Source organism: Petaurus breviceps, unplaced genomic scaffold, assembly GCF_028583685.1.
Source record: "Petaurus breviceps papuanus isolate PSGF00001 unplaced genomic scaffold, PetGlider_PUasm1.0 567, whole genome shotgun sequence".
In the NCBI taxonomy this organism is placed as follows: domain Eukaryota; kingdom Metazoa; phylum Chordata; class Mammalia; order Diprotodontia; family Petauridae; genus Petaurus; species Petaurus breviceps.
Window position 1 is genome coordinate 5772642 of NW_027186383.1, and position 19271 is coordinate 5791912.

Below are 19271 nucleotides of genomic sequence, written 5' to 3' on the forward strand. Positions count from 1 at the left end.
TCCTTCCTTCCTTCCTTCCTTCCTTCCTTCCTTCCTTCCTTCCTTCCTTCCTCCCTCTTCTTGTTTCTCTTTCTTCCGTCTTTAATTCCTTCTGTTCTGGTGGGAGGAGATAGGAGGGATTTTAAAAATGCTTGATAATTTAAAAAAACAACATTATTTTTAATAGAAAGGGAAAGAAAAGTCTCATAAGTATTTTGGGCAGCTAATAAAAGCTTGCATGCATTTCAATTTGATTTCCTGTATTGTAGCTTTAGTGTAGAGACTAGAGAGCTCAGCTTAGAGTTAGAAATACTGGGCTTCAGTCCAGTTTCTGACACAGACTGATGGGTGAGTCAGGGTCAGTCCCTCACCTGCCAGGGCTCTTTTGGATGCTAAATGACAGACCAGGCCTTGATCTGTATTGGTATAGGAGCTTTCTCACCAGGAGTTGGGGTACCAGTGAAATTAAAGGTCCAGATATAATTAAATTTTAATTAAATTAAAAGTTCAGAAGGAGCCCACTTCACATCTTGCCTGGAGCTAGTCCTGAGCTACTCAGATCCCACCTCAACTCCCAAGGAACACAAAGTCCTGATCCACTGGGGCAAGAAATGGATAGGTATGGACTTTATGTTGAGCTTGAGTCTGTTGGAAGAACACCCAGAGTCTCTAAGAACTAGGAAGGACCAAGCCTGTTTGCTGGTAACTGATGGGGCCTAGAGAGGACAAGAACTCCCCTGAAACCCCTCAAAGAAAACTAACTCCGTAGCCCCAAAGGTACCAACAGTTTTCCAATGGGGCCAAGATGTTTTAAGGAACTAATTTCTTTCATGGACAGATGTACCCATTATTCCCAGTTTGGACCTAAGATTAGACAGATGATGGGATTCTGGGCCAAGCTCCATTTAGGGGGCCCTCTGCAGTGGTCTCCTTGATTTGGGTGGGAGTTAAGATGGAAGAGGTCAGTCTGAACCAGGCTTAGGCTCCAACTCTGGACAGAAAGTAGACTCTCTGGGAGAAAAGGAAGGAGGCCATTGGTTAACTTCCCTACCAGTGAGAGGAAATGTGTTGGTGGGGGTACAAATGGGGACAAAAAGACAAACTTTCCCCTTCTTCCTTCATAGAGTTGGTGATAAACATAGGTAGAGTAGGACAGTGATAAAATCTGAGGGGCAATAAGACCACTATTCCCAAATATTTACCCTCCCTATAAAAGAGGCTCAAAGTATTTCAGTTCAGAAGCAAATAAATGCTCCTGAAGAGGGGTAGGGTGCTTTGATCCATTATTTATACCTTAATGGAAATAGTAACTGTTTCTCTCTTGACCAGAAACTCTGAGGGTCTTCCTCTCCCAGTTTGATTTTAGTTTTTAAAGGGGCCATCCTTTGACTCACTTCTTGAACAGGCCTATTCACTGAATGGGCATTCCCTCACTCAAAGTGAGAACCTGAAAAGACTTTAACTTAAATAAAAGAGGCAAGGTCTCCCATTGTATCCTGGGTCATCTCCAGTCATCCTGGTCAATATCATGCCACTGGACCCAGATGGCTCTGGAGGAGAAAGTGAGGCTGGTGACCTTGCACAGCCCTCCCTTCCTCAAATCAAAGTCAACTGCAAGTCCCGTCATCATTTCCCTGATGTCATGGTCCTCTTTGAGAGCAAAGGACAGACCACAACCACAACCTTAGTGTGAATTGGTTCTATCTAAACTTTGCTCTGCGTACTCAGCTGAGATTACCCCTGCAGGGGTAAAAGAAGATTTGAGGGGGGTGCATAGCTATGAGGGGAGCACAAACCCTCGCTTGTGGAGGAGAGAAGACCAGCCTCAGGAGGCAGAGGATAGATGAAGAAATGAATTAAGTACCCATTTCAATGCTTTCCCCTCAGATTCCATGCTTTACAGGATGTCTGTCACCCATTCTATGCATGGAGGACAAGTTTTCACTGCTGCAAGTTGTTCCCTTTTATTGAGGCCCGAAGCACCTATTTTAGCATCCATTGCTTCTGACTCTGTTCTCTGGGGCCAAGTGCAGCAAGGAAGGTCTGGTCCCTCTTCCATGGAACAACCTTCCAAGTATTTTAAGAGAATGTGCTTTAGAGAATTTGTGTTCGTTCTTTTGCAGAGGAAGAAGCTGAAACATCCAAGTATTTTTTAAGGGAGAAAAGTGTGCATTATTGGCTATTACCATTAGGCAGCTGAACTCAGAGTGGTACTTGTGTGACCCCTGAAAAGTAGCTTATCTCTCTGAAGCTCAGTTTCTTCATCTCTGAAATAGGGTGATAGAAGCCCTGGGTACCTATATCACAGGGCTGTTGTGAGGCTCTGATGAGATGAAGTCTATAAAATGCTTAGACCTTAAAGCACTGCCTAACAGTCAGTTATTGTTATTATTCTTACTAATCTTCTTTCCTTCAGGCTAAATACCCTCTGATCCTCTGGATTCTCAGGTGGCACATTCTGGAGACGCTTCACTGTCCTGGCTGCCAGTCCCTGGATGGGCCCTGGCCTTTCTCCCCCAAGTCAACCACGTTTCTCTTGAATTGGCTACACACCCTTGCTTTTCAGTGTCTCTATCTCCCCTCAGTGTCTTCTTTGCTGCTTAGAACCTTAGAGCTGGAATTCTTAAGGCTTTTTGTGTGTCCTGGCCCCTTTAGCAATCAGGCTGGTGAAGCCCAGGGAGGTCTTCTCAGAATAACGTGTTTAAACGCATAAACTACATAGGGTTACAAAGAAAACCAGTTATATTGAAATTGTTATACAAATTTACAGGCCCCAAGTCCAGAACACTTGTGAGAGCTGCCTGGAACACTGTGGGGTTAAGTGACTGGTCCAGGGTCACATAGCCAGTCTCTGCAATGTGAACTCAGGTTTTCTGGGCTTCAGTGCCCACTCTTTGTCCCCTATTGTACCCTGGCTCCCCTCATTTCTTATCATTGGTATTAAGTCCATGTTTGCTAACTTGTTTGGAAGGGAAAATCTCATCTCTGGGCTGTCCTTTCCCTTCCAATGCTGCAGAGGCCAAAGCTTCTGTACCATGATGTAACTGGCTGGTGCATCATTACCCTTCTGCTCTTTGAACCTTGGCTGACCTCCTTCCACCATAAATGATGCAAATATACCTGAAATGAAGCTTCACACTGGCTTCTTCTGAAGAGTCTGCAAATAGTGGAAGCAAAATACTTCCCCTTCCCTCTTCGATGGGATTAGGAAGGAGATGCCATCCCCACGTTTGGCCTTTCTGTGAGGCCCTGTATTTTCCTAAAAGCAGACAGTGACTTTCACAGGACAGATAATAACTTTGTAGGGGGTGACAGCTGGTAGACTGAGTTCTCTGCAAGGGAAGAACAGCGTGGAACAGGAGAGAAGAACGCTATCTGGGGAGGCCAGATGACTTGGGCCGCCATCCCAACTCTGCCACTTGTTCCCAGGGTGGCCTTGGGCAAATCTCTTCCCTTCTCTGCCCCTATGATTCCTCCTCACCTGTCAAATGATGTGTTGGACTAGGTAGCCTTGGAGGCCCCTTCAAGCTCAGAAGAGATGGATCTTCCAGTCTTGGGCTGAAACCTTGGGAAGAGCTCTCACTGACTTCCTGGGCTTGGTCAAGCTTCCTTCCCTTCTGTCCTGTCCAACCCTGCCAACCGTTCAGCAAGATCGAAAGGCAAGCGTTCAAAATGCAGTTCAGAGGCCCTGCAAGGTACAGATTAGTGGGAAGGTCTTAGCGTAAAGTTGTGGGGCAAAGTACAGCAAAGCAGATGGTATTCGGCTGCTTCTAGGCGAACTGCCTTATTCTTTTGTGATGAAAATGCACTTTGAAAGGGCCTTCTTTTCATTAGAACCACTGGCTAGTTTCCATTTGGATCACCCTGATTTCTCTCAGCCTTTGTGCCTGGAGGCTGATTCCTGCCCTTCTGACTTGGATATAAAAGAGAAAATTAAAATGGTAGAGGTGTGTGTGTGGGGGGGGGGCATGGAATCACACAATACCCCCTATGGAAAGGGCCTCTAGTCCAACCTGCTTCTGACTCCAAGCACATTCCTAACAAGTGACCATCCAGCTTGGCCTCCAAGGTGAGGGATCTGTCTACCTCCCCAGGAAGACCATTGCACTTGGCCATAGCTTTAATTGCTAGGAAGCTGTTTCCTACATTTCCTTCTCTGCAGCCTCTGCCCATGGATCCCGGTTCTGCCCTTTGGGACCAAACAAGGCCTCTTCCATGAGGCAGCTGTTCAGATGCATGGAGCCATCTGGCATATGGTGCCAAGCTTCCTTTCTCTTGGATGGGAATCCTCAGTTCCTTCAGCTAATGCTTATGTAGCACAGTCTCTAGGAGTTTCTCACTGATTGAATTCCCCTGGACGTGCCCCAGATTATTAATGTCCTTCTTCCAGCATGAAGATCAGAGCTGAGCAGAATTCTGAAGAAATTCCCTCCCATCCCATTCCACAGACATGTAGTGAGTACCCATTATTTTCCAGGTACAGTATTAGGCATTGACAATCAAAGACACAAACAAGACATACATAACAGGGCAAGTGTTCAAGACCCAAATGTGTAAACACAAGATTCAGACAAAATTAATTTGAAATAATTTACAGGGCCCTGACGACAGGTGTGAAGGGGGATTGGTCAGCAGAGACCTACTGGAGGAGGTCGTCCTTGAGCTGAGGCCTGAAAGGAACCTGGGGTTCCAAGAGCAGAGGGGAGGAGAAAGCATCTCAATCCAGGAAATAGGACAGAAGAGTTAATGAAATGGGAACGTTGTGAAGTATCAGCAAGAAGTAGGCAGCTTTGGCACAAACTTAGAATGCAGGAGGCAGAGTACTCAACCTGGAAAGAAGTCATGGGCTTTAAATTCCAAATAGAGGTGCCTGATTTTCATCTTAACAGTCATAGGGAGTCATGGAAGCTATTAAGCAGGGGAGAGACACCGGTGTGGAGGATGGACTGGGGAAGAGCCAGGTTAGATGAAAGAAGACCAGTTAGAAGGCTGTAGCCACAGTGAAGGGGATGAGGCACAGGCGGTAATAATGTGACGGGGGAGAAGGAGAATGAAGCAGAAGATGGCATGGTGGAAGAATGAGCCAAATTGGGCAAAGTTTGGATTTTCTTTTAGAGCTCTAGACTGAGATCATGAATGTGGTTACTTCTGATGGTGTAGATAACCAATCTATATCCTTGCTGCTGGTGCAGTTCCTGTGACCTGCTTGAAGCTTTCTCCAGAAATTCCATGAATGGGTTAGATTCTGTCAGTTGGTCCCAACCTGTGCACTTCAGACCGCTAGGGAGCCAGAATTGTAAGGCATATGGACAGAGTTGCCCTGTTCACAATCGAGCTTCCATAGTCCTTGTTCAATTGAAACTGTCCTCTCCAAAATCACCAACAATCCTTTAAATGACAAATCTAAGGACCCCTTCTCAGTCTTGATACTTGTTGACCCCTTTGTAACCTCTGACACTGTTAATCACCTTCTCTTCCTGGAAACTCTCTTTTCTCTGGGCATTTGTGACTCTAATGTCTATTGGTTTAGAATTGGGATTTCTTGTGAATAGAGATTAATTTGTTCTTGGTATTTGAATCCCAACGCCTGGTGGATAGTAGGTGCTTAATGATATCTGTTGATTTGATTGATTCTGAAACCTGTCCATAGAATTTCTATCTTTTTTGCTATTTCTTTATTTATGTCACACCCAGCAACTTTAAGTGTCCACCAAGGTTCTGACCTGGGACCTATTTTCTTTTGTTTCTACAATTTCACTTGATAACTATGGGTTCAACTACCCTTTCTATGAAGATGTTCCAAGGCCTATATATCCAGGGTTAGCCTTCCTTCCTTCCTTCCTTCCTTCCTTCCTTCCTTCCTTCCTTCCTTCCTTCCTTCCTTCCTTCCTTCCTTCCTTCCTTCCTTCCTTCCTTCCTTCCTTCCTTCCTTCCTTCCCTTTTTTATTTTATGTTGTTTCAGTGAAATATAAGTTCCTTGAAGCTAGTGACTATTTCATTTTTTTTTTTACTTTGTATCCCCAGGGCTAACACAGTGGTTTTCACATATTAGGTGCTGAATAAATGCTTATGAATTAATGCATCAAAGTAATTCCCTCTAACTGGGCTGTTACCATGATTATCCACTGGTGTCTTTATTTTACTGGAAAATTTCTTTTCCAGGACACTTTATCATCTTTAAAACTGTCCTAAATTCTCTTTTTGGTGGAGAGTTAGCCTGGCTCCCCACCAAAGGCACCAGGCTTGCTAACCAGTGTGAGTACCTACACTCAGTTCCTTCTCTGTGGCTCCTGATTCCTTTTAAACCAGGACCATATTTTCAGAGAGACAGCGCACCTCTTTTGGGACTCTTAGGAGATGTGTTTAGCCATGTCTGCGTTTGAATATGGAGACTAAAGTCTCCGCTTGACATGCCAGACATCGTGCCTGTGTATGATTATTCGTTTGGCAATGCTGAGCAAAGCTTTGATCTTTCTCCCCTGTGGTTTTGTTTCCTGATTTACACCATTTGTAGTGGCATGCGAATGGGCTGAGCTGGCTCCCGGAGGCCAGTCAGAAAACCCGCTGGGCTTGGGAGGGCTCTGGGCTCTGCTGAGAAGTCCCTGAGTAATAAAGGCTTCCACTGCTCCTCCTTAGGCATCTGTGGGGACCCTCCTTAAACCCCAAAGAATCCCAGAGTTTGCAGAGACAAATTGTGTTTTCAGGCCTTGAAAAGCTGCTAAAGGCTTTTTGACCCGAGAGGGGCTCCTAGAGACGTAAAAGGAACAAAACAGTACGAACAATGATGATGAAGATGATGAAGATGATGCCGACAATGCACAGTGACATTATGCTGCAGGGTTTGCAAAGCACTTTTCATGTGCTGTCTCATTTGATTCTCATACAACGCTATGAGGTGGGTGCCAGTGTTATTTCCATTTTACAGATGAGGAAACAGATTCCGAGAGGCTGAATGATTTGCCCAGAGTCTTACAGCTAGCAAGTGTGTGAGTCAGGATTCGTAGACCCGACCTATCACATGTGCTGATGCCCATGCCTGAGCTCCATGATTCTTGAGGGGACTAGATGGAGAAAGACCCCAGGGAGAATTATGTAAATTGATTCCTTGGGTATAGCTAGCTTGCTACAGGCCCGAGGCTGTCCAGCTTTGCATTCTGCTTAGTTTTAAATGGAGAGAACTTGGTGGGTCACCTGTCATTTCAAATTCTAGGGGAGTACTCTGAATCAAATACTCAGGTTATCCCTGCCCTCTTGCATTTTTTCCCTTAAATAGCAATTTAAAAAGAAAAGAAGTTGACTTTGAAGTACAGAGGCCATTAGATGCTTCCAAAGGTTAATGCAAGATTTTGAAAGTAAAAATCTCTAGAAATGTAGAGGAAAAGACTGTGAAGATTTGAAGAGAGATCAATCCTCCCCTTGTCCCTCCCCCAACCCCACCAAGCCTTTATAGGGAAGAGGCCTAAGGAGGAGCCTGGGAAAGTGGCCAAAGACCTTCAGGCTGTGGAAGTGTGGGTAGTCACAGCACTCTGCTCTAACAGAGCCAGCTTGCACTGTGAGGGCCCTGGGAGCTTGCTTTGTGAGGGTCCCAGGAGCTTGCATTGTGAGGGCCGAGGCTTGCATTCTGCACCTGCTTATCATTCCCTGAACAGTTTTCTGTGGTGTCTGGAGTGAGATGAGGATATCCCTGAGTTACTCCATCAGGCTACGTGTCTGGTCTAAATGCTGCTCCCTAGATGGGCTGGGATGCCTGAGGGAAATTGCCCCAGGACTCTCAATGGCCCTCAGTGTCCCCTTGCTCCCAAAGCCTATCTGTCTGATATTGGTGTCCTCCTAATGATGCTGTACGGCTACTGGCCACGGACACAATGACCTTCAAAATGTCAAAATTGTACCTCTGGCTCTAATCTTAAATTCACCCAGTGGGTAGATTTTCAGGCCTAGAGTCAGGAAGATTCCTCTTTGTAAATTCAAATCTGGCCTCAGACACCAGCAGTGTGACCCTGGGCAAGTCACTTAACTCTGCTTTAGTCCCATCTGTTTAAAAAAAGTTAGCTGGAGAAGGAAACGGAAAACCATTCCAGTGTCTTTGCCAAGAAAACCCCAAAATAGAGTCCCAAAGAGTCGGACTCCATTGAACAAGAAGAAGAACATGCTCAGACTCTGGGCCATAGAAGGTGCTTGATAAATGCCTGTGGACTGAATGATGGTGAAAGTTTATGGAGTGCTTTGCACTATGGTGAAGGTAAATAATCTAAGCCCATCATGGGTAGGGAGCTAGTAGAACCAGAATCTCTGGGGCACATCTTCATGGTCCAGGGGGACCACAAGGTCAGACATGTCTCCTTCAACACGTTCTTGGGCATCTTTGTCAGGGATGGAGGACTGGACTAGACTGATGGCAGCCCTAGCCATGGGCCAGCACAGGGAGGCCTTGGTCCTTAGCCTCCTGAGACAAGGCTTTGGTTTTTCTTTTCTGCTTTACAAATGCTGAGGTCCCTGAGCCTCCTCCCTGCAAAGACAGGGAGTGTCCTGCTGATTTTGTTATGTGCTGGTTACTGAGCCAGTCCAGGATGGGTAGCTTACAAGATCCCAACCCAAGTGATTTGGACTTCTCAGGCCTGGGAAGGCCATGGTTTCTCGTGAATGTTTTCAGCTGATGCATTTCCCTGGACACATCCAGGTGTCAGAATGGAACAGAATTCACATCTCTGCCTACTGCTACGTGATAGTCGCTACCACATTTCAGTACCTGTGAGCCCAGCCGTGGAACTATCACTGGGGAGTCTATGAAATGAAAATGAAGGAGGAGGGAAAGAGGGCAGTCTTTGAGTGATGGAGACTGGCTGGAAATGTTGTCTCCAGTGACGCTGTTAGCTCATATCCAATCATGCAGATCACAGCCCCTGCCCTTCCCAAACAACTATCTCATCCTTGTCCTCCCACCATAAATTGGCCACAAGTAGTCTGGGTCCACCGAGGACCAGACCCTAAAAAAGTCTAGCTTCACAGGCTGGGAACTCCCTTCCTTGGAACATGATGTCCTGATTGGTGAGAACACAGCTGGTATATCGTTGGCCCCAGACCCATTCATCTTTCTGCCTTCCTGCCACCCTCCCCCATCCCCACCCCTACTTCCACCACCACCCCCAGTCCCTCATCACTTTCTACTTCCTGAAACAGTAATCAAATGAACATGACCACTGATGCACTGAAGCACTACCTGAGGGCTCCATTCCCTAACCCTGGGATTTCCCAGACCCAAACTCCCTTCCTTGGCCACTCTCCACTTATATGTGCTGTCTATCCCTATTAGAGTGTCAGCTTTCTATATGCGAGAACTGGTTCTTGGCGTTCCTATCCCCAGAACTTAGCGCAGTGCCTGGCATATCGTGAGGGCTTCATGGGTTCATTTCCATTCGTTTCTTCACGTAGCACGGGAGAGGCCTTCCTCCACTTCTCTTGACCTCAGGAGGACGTGGTGGCACAAGTGGGCAGGCCGCCTGTCCTCTCTCACCACATAACCAGCTGCTTTTCTTTTTGTTTCTTAGATGGCTTTATCTTTGAGCGGGCCACAGCTCATGATCAGTATCCGTGTCCATTGTCCGCTGAGTGACACTCGGTTAAGATGATTTAGCAACCGTCATTTGCTATGATTTGTACCTTCCCTCCACCCCCACACCCAACAGGTACTCAGTGACCCAGTAAGCCTGGTCTCCTTGCTCTTCCCTGAACGAGACTCTTCATCTGTCAACTCTGAGCATGTTCTCTGGCTGTCCCCCAGTCTGGGAATGGTGGTGCTCCTTGTCTCTGCCTCCCAGCTCCCTTCAAGGCCTGGACAAAATCCCTCCTCTGGGAAGCTTCTTTACTAGTGCCTTCTCTCTGGGGAGAATTTCCAGCTTATTCCATATTCAGCTTATTTGTGCATAGTTCTCCATAGGCTGTGATCTCCTTGAGAGCTGGCCATGACTTCTGCCTTTCTTTGGATTTCTGCATTTATCACAGTGTTTGGCACATAGTAGGCACTTGATACATGTTTATTGACTGACACACTTGTAGCCATGTACCAACAGAAAATTAGTGTTAATTATTTTTGTTATTGTCATAAAAATATCACAATGGCATTTTATATGTTTTAGAAGTGCTTGTTTTATTTCATAAACTAAAAAGACAACAAATTCCATTTTAAAAAATGAGATGGCAATTGGAGTACAGTAGCATCATAAGACAATGGTCCAGGGCGGCCAGGTGGCACAGTGAGTAAGAGTGCCAGCCCCAGAGTCAGGAGACCTGGGATTGAGTCCGGGCTCACATACTTAGCACCCACTCAGAAACACCTGGCCGTGTAACCTTGAGCAAGTTACTTAACCCCAATTGCGTAGGGGTGGCCAGGTGCCGCAGTGAATAAGAGCACCCACCCCAGAGTCAGGAGACCTGGGATTGAGTCTGGGCTCAGATACTTAGCACCACACCCAGAAATAACTGGCTGTGTTACCTTGAGCACGTTACTTAACCCCAATTGCTTAAAAAAAAAAAATAAGACAATGGTCCCCTCAAGGAGGTTTAATAAAGATTGGAGGAAGGATGGCTAGAGAGAACACCCTTGAACATTTCTTGTTTCCATTAGCTTCAACCTTCATTCATTACTTCATTTTCAAATGGGACTAGATTGAGGGGGGGTGGAGCCTGTGGCCTTGAGGCCACGTGTGGCCGTCTAGGACCTCAGCTGGGACCTTTTGACTGAGTCCAACTTTTACAGAAAAATCCTTTTATGAAGGGGATTTGTTCTGTGAAGTTTGGATTCAGTCAAAGGGTTGCACTTGAGGACCTAGTGGACCACGTGTGGCCTCAAGGCTTCAGCTTCCCCAGCCCTGGCCTAGAAGCTTCATCACAATAAGTATTTTGGAAATTATCTCCATCTTCAAATTCTTCTTAGGACAAAAGTTTTGTCTAGTAAGACTTTCTCTTTAAATACTTAAAAGTTTTCAAGAGTTTCAAAATTAATACTAAATTGATCTTTGAAGATTTTCAATAGAAATACAGAATGCAGATCACACACAAAAACCATCCTCTGATGCCTTAGTGCCCTCTTGAAGGCTCTGTCCTTGGACAGAGATCTTCAGCAGAGTGTCCAGTGGACACTCCAAGCTGCCAAACCTTGGTACTTGATCTCATTACAGTTAATGTTTTCGTTAATGCCCTGCATGAGGACACAGAAGATGTGGACCAAATCATCAGGTGACACAAAGCTGAATGTGGGGGATAGGGAACACATTGGATGGGGGAGAGCAAGAAAATCCTGAATGAAAATCCTGCCTCTGACACTTGCTGAGTGACCCTGGGAAAGTTCTAAGCTCTATGAATCTCAGCCAATTCAGAGAGAGTTGGAATGATCATAGGAACATAGATTTAAAACTGAAAAGGGCCTTTAAAGTCATTGAGTCCACCCCCTGTATTTGACAGACTTTCCAGGACTTATCTTCTAAGTCACTGTGACCTGCATTGATGGGGTACTTTCAAGGCAAGGGCTTGCTTTGCTCTGGTGTTCCCCTCTTGTCTTCCAACTGCTGAACAGGCACCTCTGCAATTATCCTTTCTTTCCTTTCTAATAGTCCAGGAGAGCTCTGGGTCTCCACCCCTCCTGTGTTTGAGGCCTGCTTATGGTCTCAGATGTGCTCTCATACTACACTGAGCCAAATGGAGTCCGGTCAGATAACTTATTAACTGTGTGACTCTGGGCAAGTCACTTAACCTCGTTTGTTCCAGTTTTCTCATCTGTAAAATGAGCTGGAGAAGAAAATGGCAAGCCACTCCAGTATCTCTGCCACAGAAAACATCAGATGGAGTCACAAAGCATTTTTTAATTAAAAAGTAAGTCAGGCCATGCAATGGGAAAAGACTAGAAGATAAAGATAGAAAGAACACAAAGACTTCTTTGACTATATTCCAAAAGTTTGGATATGACTATCATTGTTATCATATTATTTGGTGAACTTATCTGTTTCTTTGACTTTTGTATTTTGACATATGTATGTATAAATACAAAAATATATATTTTGACATATTAGTTCTTTGGGATTAGACAATTAAGTCTATATTTAAGCTTGATTCTTTTAAAATGTCTTTTCTTGATTATAATTTTTATTGCATGAATGTGTTTAGTATTTCTACTTTTCTGCATTTATTCAATAGGTTTTTATGCCCTAGAATATGGTCAGGTTTTAAAGGTGCCACTTATCCCTAAGTAATATGTATAATCCTCTTTAGTTTACTTTTAGTAACCACCACACTTCTCTAGTATCTAATCTTTCCAAAATTTTCTTCAAATCCTTAATTAATTTCTTCTTTACCTTTTTGTTATATTTATTCAGGTGTTAAAGGGGATTTATTAATGTTCCCAGGTAGTATAGTTTTGCTTTTTCCCCCTATACTTTGAATAACTTTTCCTGTGAATACTTAGGTATTAAGAGAAGTAAAAGCAGTGAGATCTACCTCTTGTGGTTTGAAGAGGTATAGGTGGTGGTTCCATGGTTCTAGGCCTAGGCAATGATGGAGAAGTGTGAACACCTGCAGGTACATCTGGAGAAGTCTGTGGAGAATGTCCACTAGCTCAGAGTTATGGACACCTTCCAGCCCAGTGACTAGGTAAAACTCAACCAGGAGCTGAATTGTATCATGACCAACCTATAGAATATTGATGAGTACTAACAGTGGTTTCATGATACTAATAAGCAGACTATAAAAGTTTTTTGAATATATAGATCAAGACTGGAATCCTCAGTTGTACACCAATGAAGGCTTAGAAAGGGCTCTAGAAAAAAAAGACAAGTCAAATAAAAATAACTCTTTTAAGAAATTTACAACAAAAATGTTGATTCAATATTTTTCTAAGGTTTTCCTAAGTCTAAGTATTAAGGTATCCAGAATGAAGAACATCCTCCTAATCTTAAATAGCTTGTTTCATTGTGTCTAAAGGTGTCCACTCATGACTTTCTTAAAGTTGTCATACCTTTTTAAGTATGTGTCTGAGGGAGACAGTGCTTAAGATGAAAGTGTTCTTGAAAAAAAATGTGGAGCAATTATTGAAAGGCCATTTTATTTTCTCTCAAGGCATCTGTGCTTCAGAAGATCTTCAGTGGACACTGACATTTTCCTCTTCATATTATAGAACATATGTCCAGTTATCATTTATCCTTCAAAGAAAGCTATTTCTTAGAACAGAAAAAGGATGTCTTTATTTTATTGTCAAGCACCAGAATATTGATGGTTGTGAATCTCTTCTATGTGAATTAAGGTGGAAAAAGGTGTACATAAAAGAGAAAGGTGACCATAAGGAAATAACTGCCATTGTCAATTTACTCTTTTAATAGCTAAACACAGTTGGTCATATGGAAGACTTAAAAAAATGACCTGATAGTTGTTTTATCCTTTGGATATTTTCCATTCCATTTTTCCTTCCTTAAAAAATTGTTTTGGTCTGCTGTGGAGATGGCTAACACCATCTGTATTTGTATTTTGTGGTTTAGCTATGATAGTTCATTTATGTCTTTATTTACTGTAACTATATATACACATCTAGCTCATATAATATTTATTTTGAATAAAAATGCTTAGATGCTACATTATTTTACATAATGTTAATAATTGATAATTAATTATTCATGGTTTTTCTTTATCTATTGTACCTTTAAACACAATGTAGTTTCCCTGCTCCTCTGTTTCTTTTCTTTCTTCTTCTTTTTTTTTTTTTACCAAGTCTTTTCTTAATGTTTCCCTGGGTGACATTATGATCACTGACCCTGTTTTTTTGAGTTCACATGAAACAATATATTCTGTTTCAGTCCCTCATCTTAACTTTGTGTGAATATTATAAACAATGCACTTGGGCATTATGCTTTATGATCCATTCTGCTCCTATCTTCCATTCTATAGGTGAATTTACCCTGTTCACATTCATGGTTATGATTGCCAATTGTCTGTTTATCTCCATAATATAATTTTATATTTTTTCCTCTATTTACCTTGCCCTCCCTCTTCATAAAGAAGAAAGTAGAGATAGAAAAGGAAAGTGATCAACAATAATTACCTTTAATCAAAGACATTTGCTCTCATTCCCCTGCCCTTTTCTTCAACCATCCCAGACCACCACAATTGTATACTGCAATTTCTTTCCTTTTAATTCCTACTTTACTATGTGCTCTCAGAAGTTGAAATTTGTTTTTCTTGGGTCTATTCCCTCCTTAACTCTACTTTTGAAACATGCCTCTTCCCTCTCCCTGTTTCCATCTGTTTCTTTCTTGATTTTAATGTATTTCTACACCAAACTCTGTGTGTGACCTTCTTTTGTGTGATTCAGAGAAATCAGTGGAGTTTCATGAAACAGCCCCCTTCAAGTTCTTCCTCCATTTTTGTATATTCTTCTTATCACAGTCCTAATTATGAAAAAAATAAGTTCCTTCCTCTTCTTTCTCATTTCTTTCCTTTTGTATTTCCTTCCTGATTCCTTCCTCTCTTTGAAACCACCAAAACAGAACAAAAATTCCTTTAGGTTCTGTTTTGTCTTTGTAATCTCTCACCCTTGAAAACAGTGGATTTCTAGAGCAACACTTGTCTTTTTTCTTCCTGTTAGAATGCAATAAAGTCACCAATGTTTAGTCTCTTCTAGTTCCGCTATGGTAATTTGGTTTCTCTTAACTCACATATTTTCTTTTCAGGAAAAAGTTTAATAATTAACCATAAATAACATCACTGTGAGAATAATCATTCAACCACTTCTGAATCCATTTGATTGTATTATTGTTTCATCCACATCTCTCCAACTTCTCTACTAGAAGAATATAAAAATCTTTACCAAAGTGAAGGCAAAGGATAGCCATGGAGTTCTACTTATCTCCTAGTACAGCAATTATATAAAAATAAGATGATTCTGGCATGGCTTGTTTTTTATGAAACCATGCTGCCTCATTGAAATCAACATTTCTCATTCTAGATATTCACAAGCCATTTCTTTACTGGTTTTTTGAGAATTTTCCTAGGAAAAAGACTTAAGCTCACTGGTCTATAGTTTGCAAAATTTGCTCTCTCCCCTTCTTCAAAATTGGGACACATGACATTGTCCAATCATTGTGATACCAGCAAAACAGCCATGTCTCCTCAGTCCTTGGCAGCTCAGGGGGCAGGTCTCAAAAGTCCAGGGCAATTCAAAGTGGTCCCCAGCAATTCTCTCAGTCTCTCTCTGCCTCCACGAGGTGCTGCTTCCAAAAAGTTCTTCTGCCTCTCTCCTGTGTCTCTCCAAATCTACATCACCAGCTCCTCCCAGTTCAAGACTTTCTTTTCACATCAACAAGTCCATCCCACAGGTGGGATTAACAAGCTCTGGGTTTTAACACAATCAATTTGAAAAACAAGCCAATACAAGGGAATCTTTATATTCCATTACTATCACAATCATGTGCTACTTCTTCCATCTCCCTTCACGATAACTGTCAGTGTTTCAGCAATAACGTTAACAGTTCTTTTACAACCACAGAATGTAGTTCACTTTGGCCAACTGACTTGAATTCATCCAAAGTAGTTAGGTGCTCATCTACAATCTGCTTATTTATTTTGGGAATGATCTCTGTGTAAGGTAGGTTTTTTGTTTTTATTTTTGGCAGAAGAAACAAAAGAACAAGTGATCTAAATCTGCCTTCAGTTATCATCTTCCCATGCATCTCATGCAAATTTCCTATAATTTATTTAATTATTCTTTTTTGATTAAAAATAAAAATAAATGCATTTTAATTAAAAAAGAAAAAAGTTTCCTTTTCTTTAGAAATGATATTCTTTTACAAGTCTATTTTTCCCCTGTAGGATTATACTTAGGCTTCCAGGATAATTCATTTTTGTTTATAAACCTTTGTCTTTCACTTTTTGGAACATCACTTTCTACAATTTCCTCTCCTTTATAGTAGTTGCAACACAATCAGATCCTGAGTGGTACCTTGGGACTTGAACTCTTTCTTTCTGTGTTTTTGCAGTCAGTATTTTGTCGTCGTTTTGGATGCTCTGGGTTTTGGCTATGAAATTCCTGGGTGTTTTCAATTTGGTATTTCAGGAGATGGTCAGTGGATTTTTTCTATTTGCATTTCTTCCCTCTGTTTCTAATAGAACTAGGTGGTATTGCTTAGTGATTTCTTGAAATATGGTACCCAGGCAAGTAGTGCCATACACATGAATAAACCTCCCTTATGAAATTGAAAAGTGGCTGGCGGCTTTTGACTTTTTAATGAAAAACAGTCTATGTTTTCACATAAACCATCAAGTTAGTATGGTGACAGGAGGTTGCCCATCAGTCTCCCACTTTTGTTAGCTAATGTAGCCTGTGGAATGCTCAAACCCCAATTAGAGCTGGTGTCATAGGGTCTTTATCTTCTTAGTTCCATTAGCTCTCACTTGCATTTTAAATTAGTGCTTTCCCTGCATGTTTGGCATCTTATAGGGATTATTCCTCTGATTTTACAGTGTAGGGATCTGAGGATTAAAGAGGTTGATTGATTTGCCCACATTCACAAAGCTAGAGCATGTCAGAGTTGAATTTAGACCCAAGGGTCCAGTCTTCTTTCCACTAGACCTCTCAGCATTCTAAGAAATAGAATTGTCAGGAAGTTGACAATACTCCATCCCTATATTTTTCTACACTCTATGATGGATGCCATTGTTTATTCTCTTAAATAGACAAATTAGGTTGAGTTAAAAGTGCAAAGCCATGAAATACAATCTGTCCTTCATTTACATCTTTGAAAACAACAGCTCAGCCCCTTAGGCAGGAGCACACATGGGTAATTATTATCCAGAAACTATCCTCTCAAGGTCTGAGAGCTAACAATCACTTTAACTATTAGAAGGAAAAGTGGTGTTTGCTGTGAATGCAACTCTAGCCTTACCCCATCGCTGGATGGAGTGTTTTCTGATCACAGAGAGAGACCACAAGAGAGAGAAGAAAACTACTGTTATTTTAAGAGACAGAAATATCTTTCTGATCACCTTAGCTGGAAATCCATTAATCACAAAAAAGTATTAAAGGTATCAAGGAATTTCTTTTCACAAACATGCTAAATGTACTGGAGAATGCCTGTGTGACTGTGGCATCTGGAGAGTGCCTAGTGGGGATTTTGACTAATGGCTTCATTGGACTAGTAAACTGCATTGACTGTATGAAGACCAGAAGAATGACTTTAATTGATTTCATCCTTACTGGCTTAGCCATCTCCAGGATTGGCACATTGTGGTCACTAACGACACTGAACTTTTGGGATTTTTTCTATTTTAAAAGAAATGTCATTAGTAATTGGATGTTTTCTGAAGTTATCTGGAATCTCAGCAACCATTCAAGTGCTTGGTTTGTAAGTTGCCTCAGTATCTTCTATTTTCTGAAGATTGCCAACTTCTCCCATCCTGCCTTCCTCTGGCTGAAGTGGAGAATTAATAAGGTGGTCCTTAGCATGCTGACGGGGGGCTTGATCGTATCCTTGTTGATTATCCTTCCAATGACAGAGAGAGTTGCTAAGATTCAGTTAATTCTAAATGCTCAAGAAAATAAAACAAATATTACTCATAATAACCAAGGATTTGAATCCCTAAAGTTTTCCATCCTGATGTTCTTCAATACTGGGGCATTGGTCCCCTTTGCTCTATCCCTTATCTCCTGTTTCCTTTTAGTACTATCCTTGTGGAAGCACACCCAGCAGATGTATCTCAAGGTCACAGGCTCCAGGGATCCTAGCACAGAGGCCCACATGAGGGCTATGAAAGCCTTAATCTCCTTTTTCTTTCTCTTTGTGCTATACCATTTGGGCATCACTATAGGAGCCATAAACCTATCTACATTAAAAAGTAAACTTGTGTCAGTGTTTTCAATGATGGTAATCAATGTCTATCCCATGATCCACTCTATTATCCTAATCCTGTGTCACAGCAAGCTGAGGCAGGCCTCTCTGATGGTACTAGGAAAGCTCAATGACTTCTTCAAAGTCCCTGGGAAAGTCTAAGTGGGAGAGACTGTACTTTGAGAAACCTTGGATCTTTCACAGAGGGGTGTGGTAGTAAAGAAGCCATATTGAGTCCTAGAAGAATGTTTTTTTTTTATCTTATTCTGTTAATTATAATTAGAAATCATTAGAAATACTGAAATCCAAAGTTTGGTTTATTCATCCACACGGGAAACAAAGAAGTGGATGAAGCCTACTGATTTTCCAGATAATAGCACAAAATTAGATGGTTGACCTATAGAGCTTGTCCACCAGCATATACAGATCTTGGACGGATATTTCATATGGAAAATAAATTAAGCCTTGCCTAAAATAGAATGAAGAGATTAATGCTTTTAATGATCTCAAACATTCCCCTTAAACAAAGGACCATCTTTTAACAGCAACAATCTACTCCTGTTTTTGTAATTCTGTGAACCATGGAATGCCATAGTCTCTGAAGAATTAAAAAGAATGTCTCATTCAGAGGTTAATGGAGAGATAGAGATTGAATGAAAGCAAGCTATTAAAATGACAAATAAGATAGTATGAAGAATTAAAAAAAAGGATATCACCTAATAAATGTTTGCCAGAAAAATAAAATGGACTGATCATGCGAGGAGAACAAGAAGTGGGCAATCTGTGTATTCTAGTGGTGTCCTTTTGATGTCAAGAACCACATCTGGCAGACTTAAGAGACAATGTGTACAAGATGCACGAATACATCACAACCCACATTAGTGTAAGGAACAATCATTTTAATGAGGTCACAGGAGATTTGAGTTTGTTTCCTCAGGGGTATGTTTATTATTTCTGCCTTTTGCATTAACTTATGTGTTCTTCATATCCTAGCTTATGGTTAGTCTTGTCTAAATGCTGTATGTTGCTGACAAGTTAGTCAATCATATCTAGTATTAAAAATATTCTGTTCAAATCCTTCATTACTTTCCTGGTTATCTTTCTATTAGATTTATCTAAGTCTGAAAAAAGTGTCATGAAATCTCTAACAGTCCCTGGAGTATTTTTTAGACTACCTGTAATTTGAATGGTTTTTCTTTTAAGTTCTTGGATGTTAAGCTATTCAGTGAATATATGTATCGATATATGTTTATATATATGTATATGTTTATAATATATACTTTTTAATGCTCTATCATGTCTTTAAGCATAATATAGATGGCTTGCCTGTCTTTTTTAATCATTTGAGAGGTAGCTTCACATAGTGGGAAAAGTACTGAACCTGGAGTCAGAAAGACATGAATTTAGAGCCCATCTAAACACTTACTA

General features: G+C 41.7%; 1 protein-coding gene across 1 annotated transcript; it reads left to right on the forward strand.

Annotated features, from left to right (window-relative positions):
• Positions 1-17066: 17066 nt before the first annotated feature.
• Positions 17067-18847, forward strand: LOC138173175 (taste receptor type 2 member 10-like). Its single transcript, XM_069103061.1, is given in 3 exon segments — positions 17067-17952; positions 17955-18017; positions 18837-18847. Coding segments are annotated over 3 exon segments (960 nt in total).
• Positions 18848-19271: the final 424 nt, after the last annotated feature.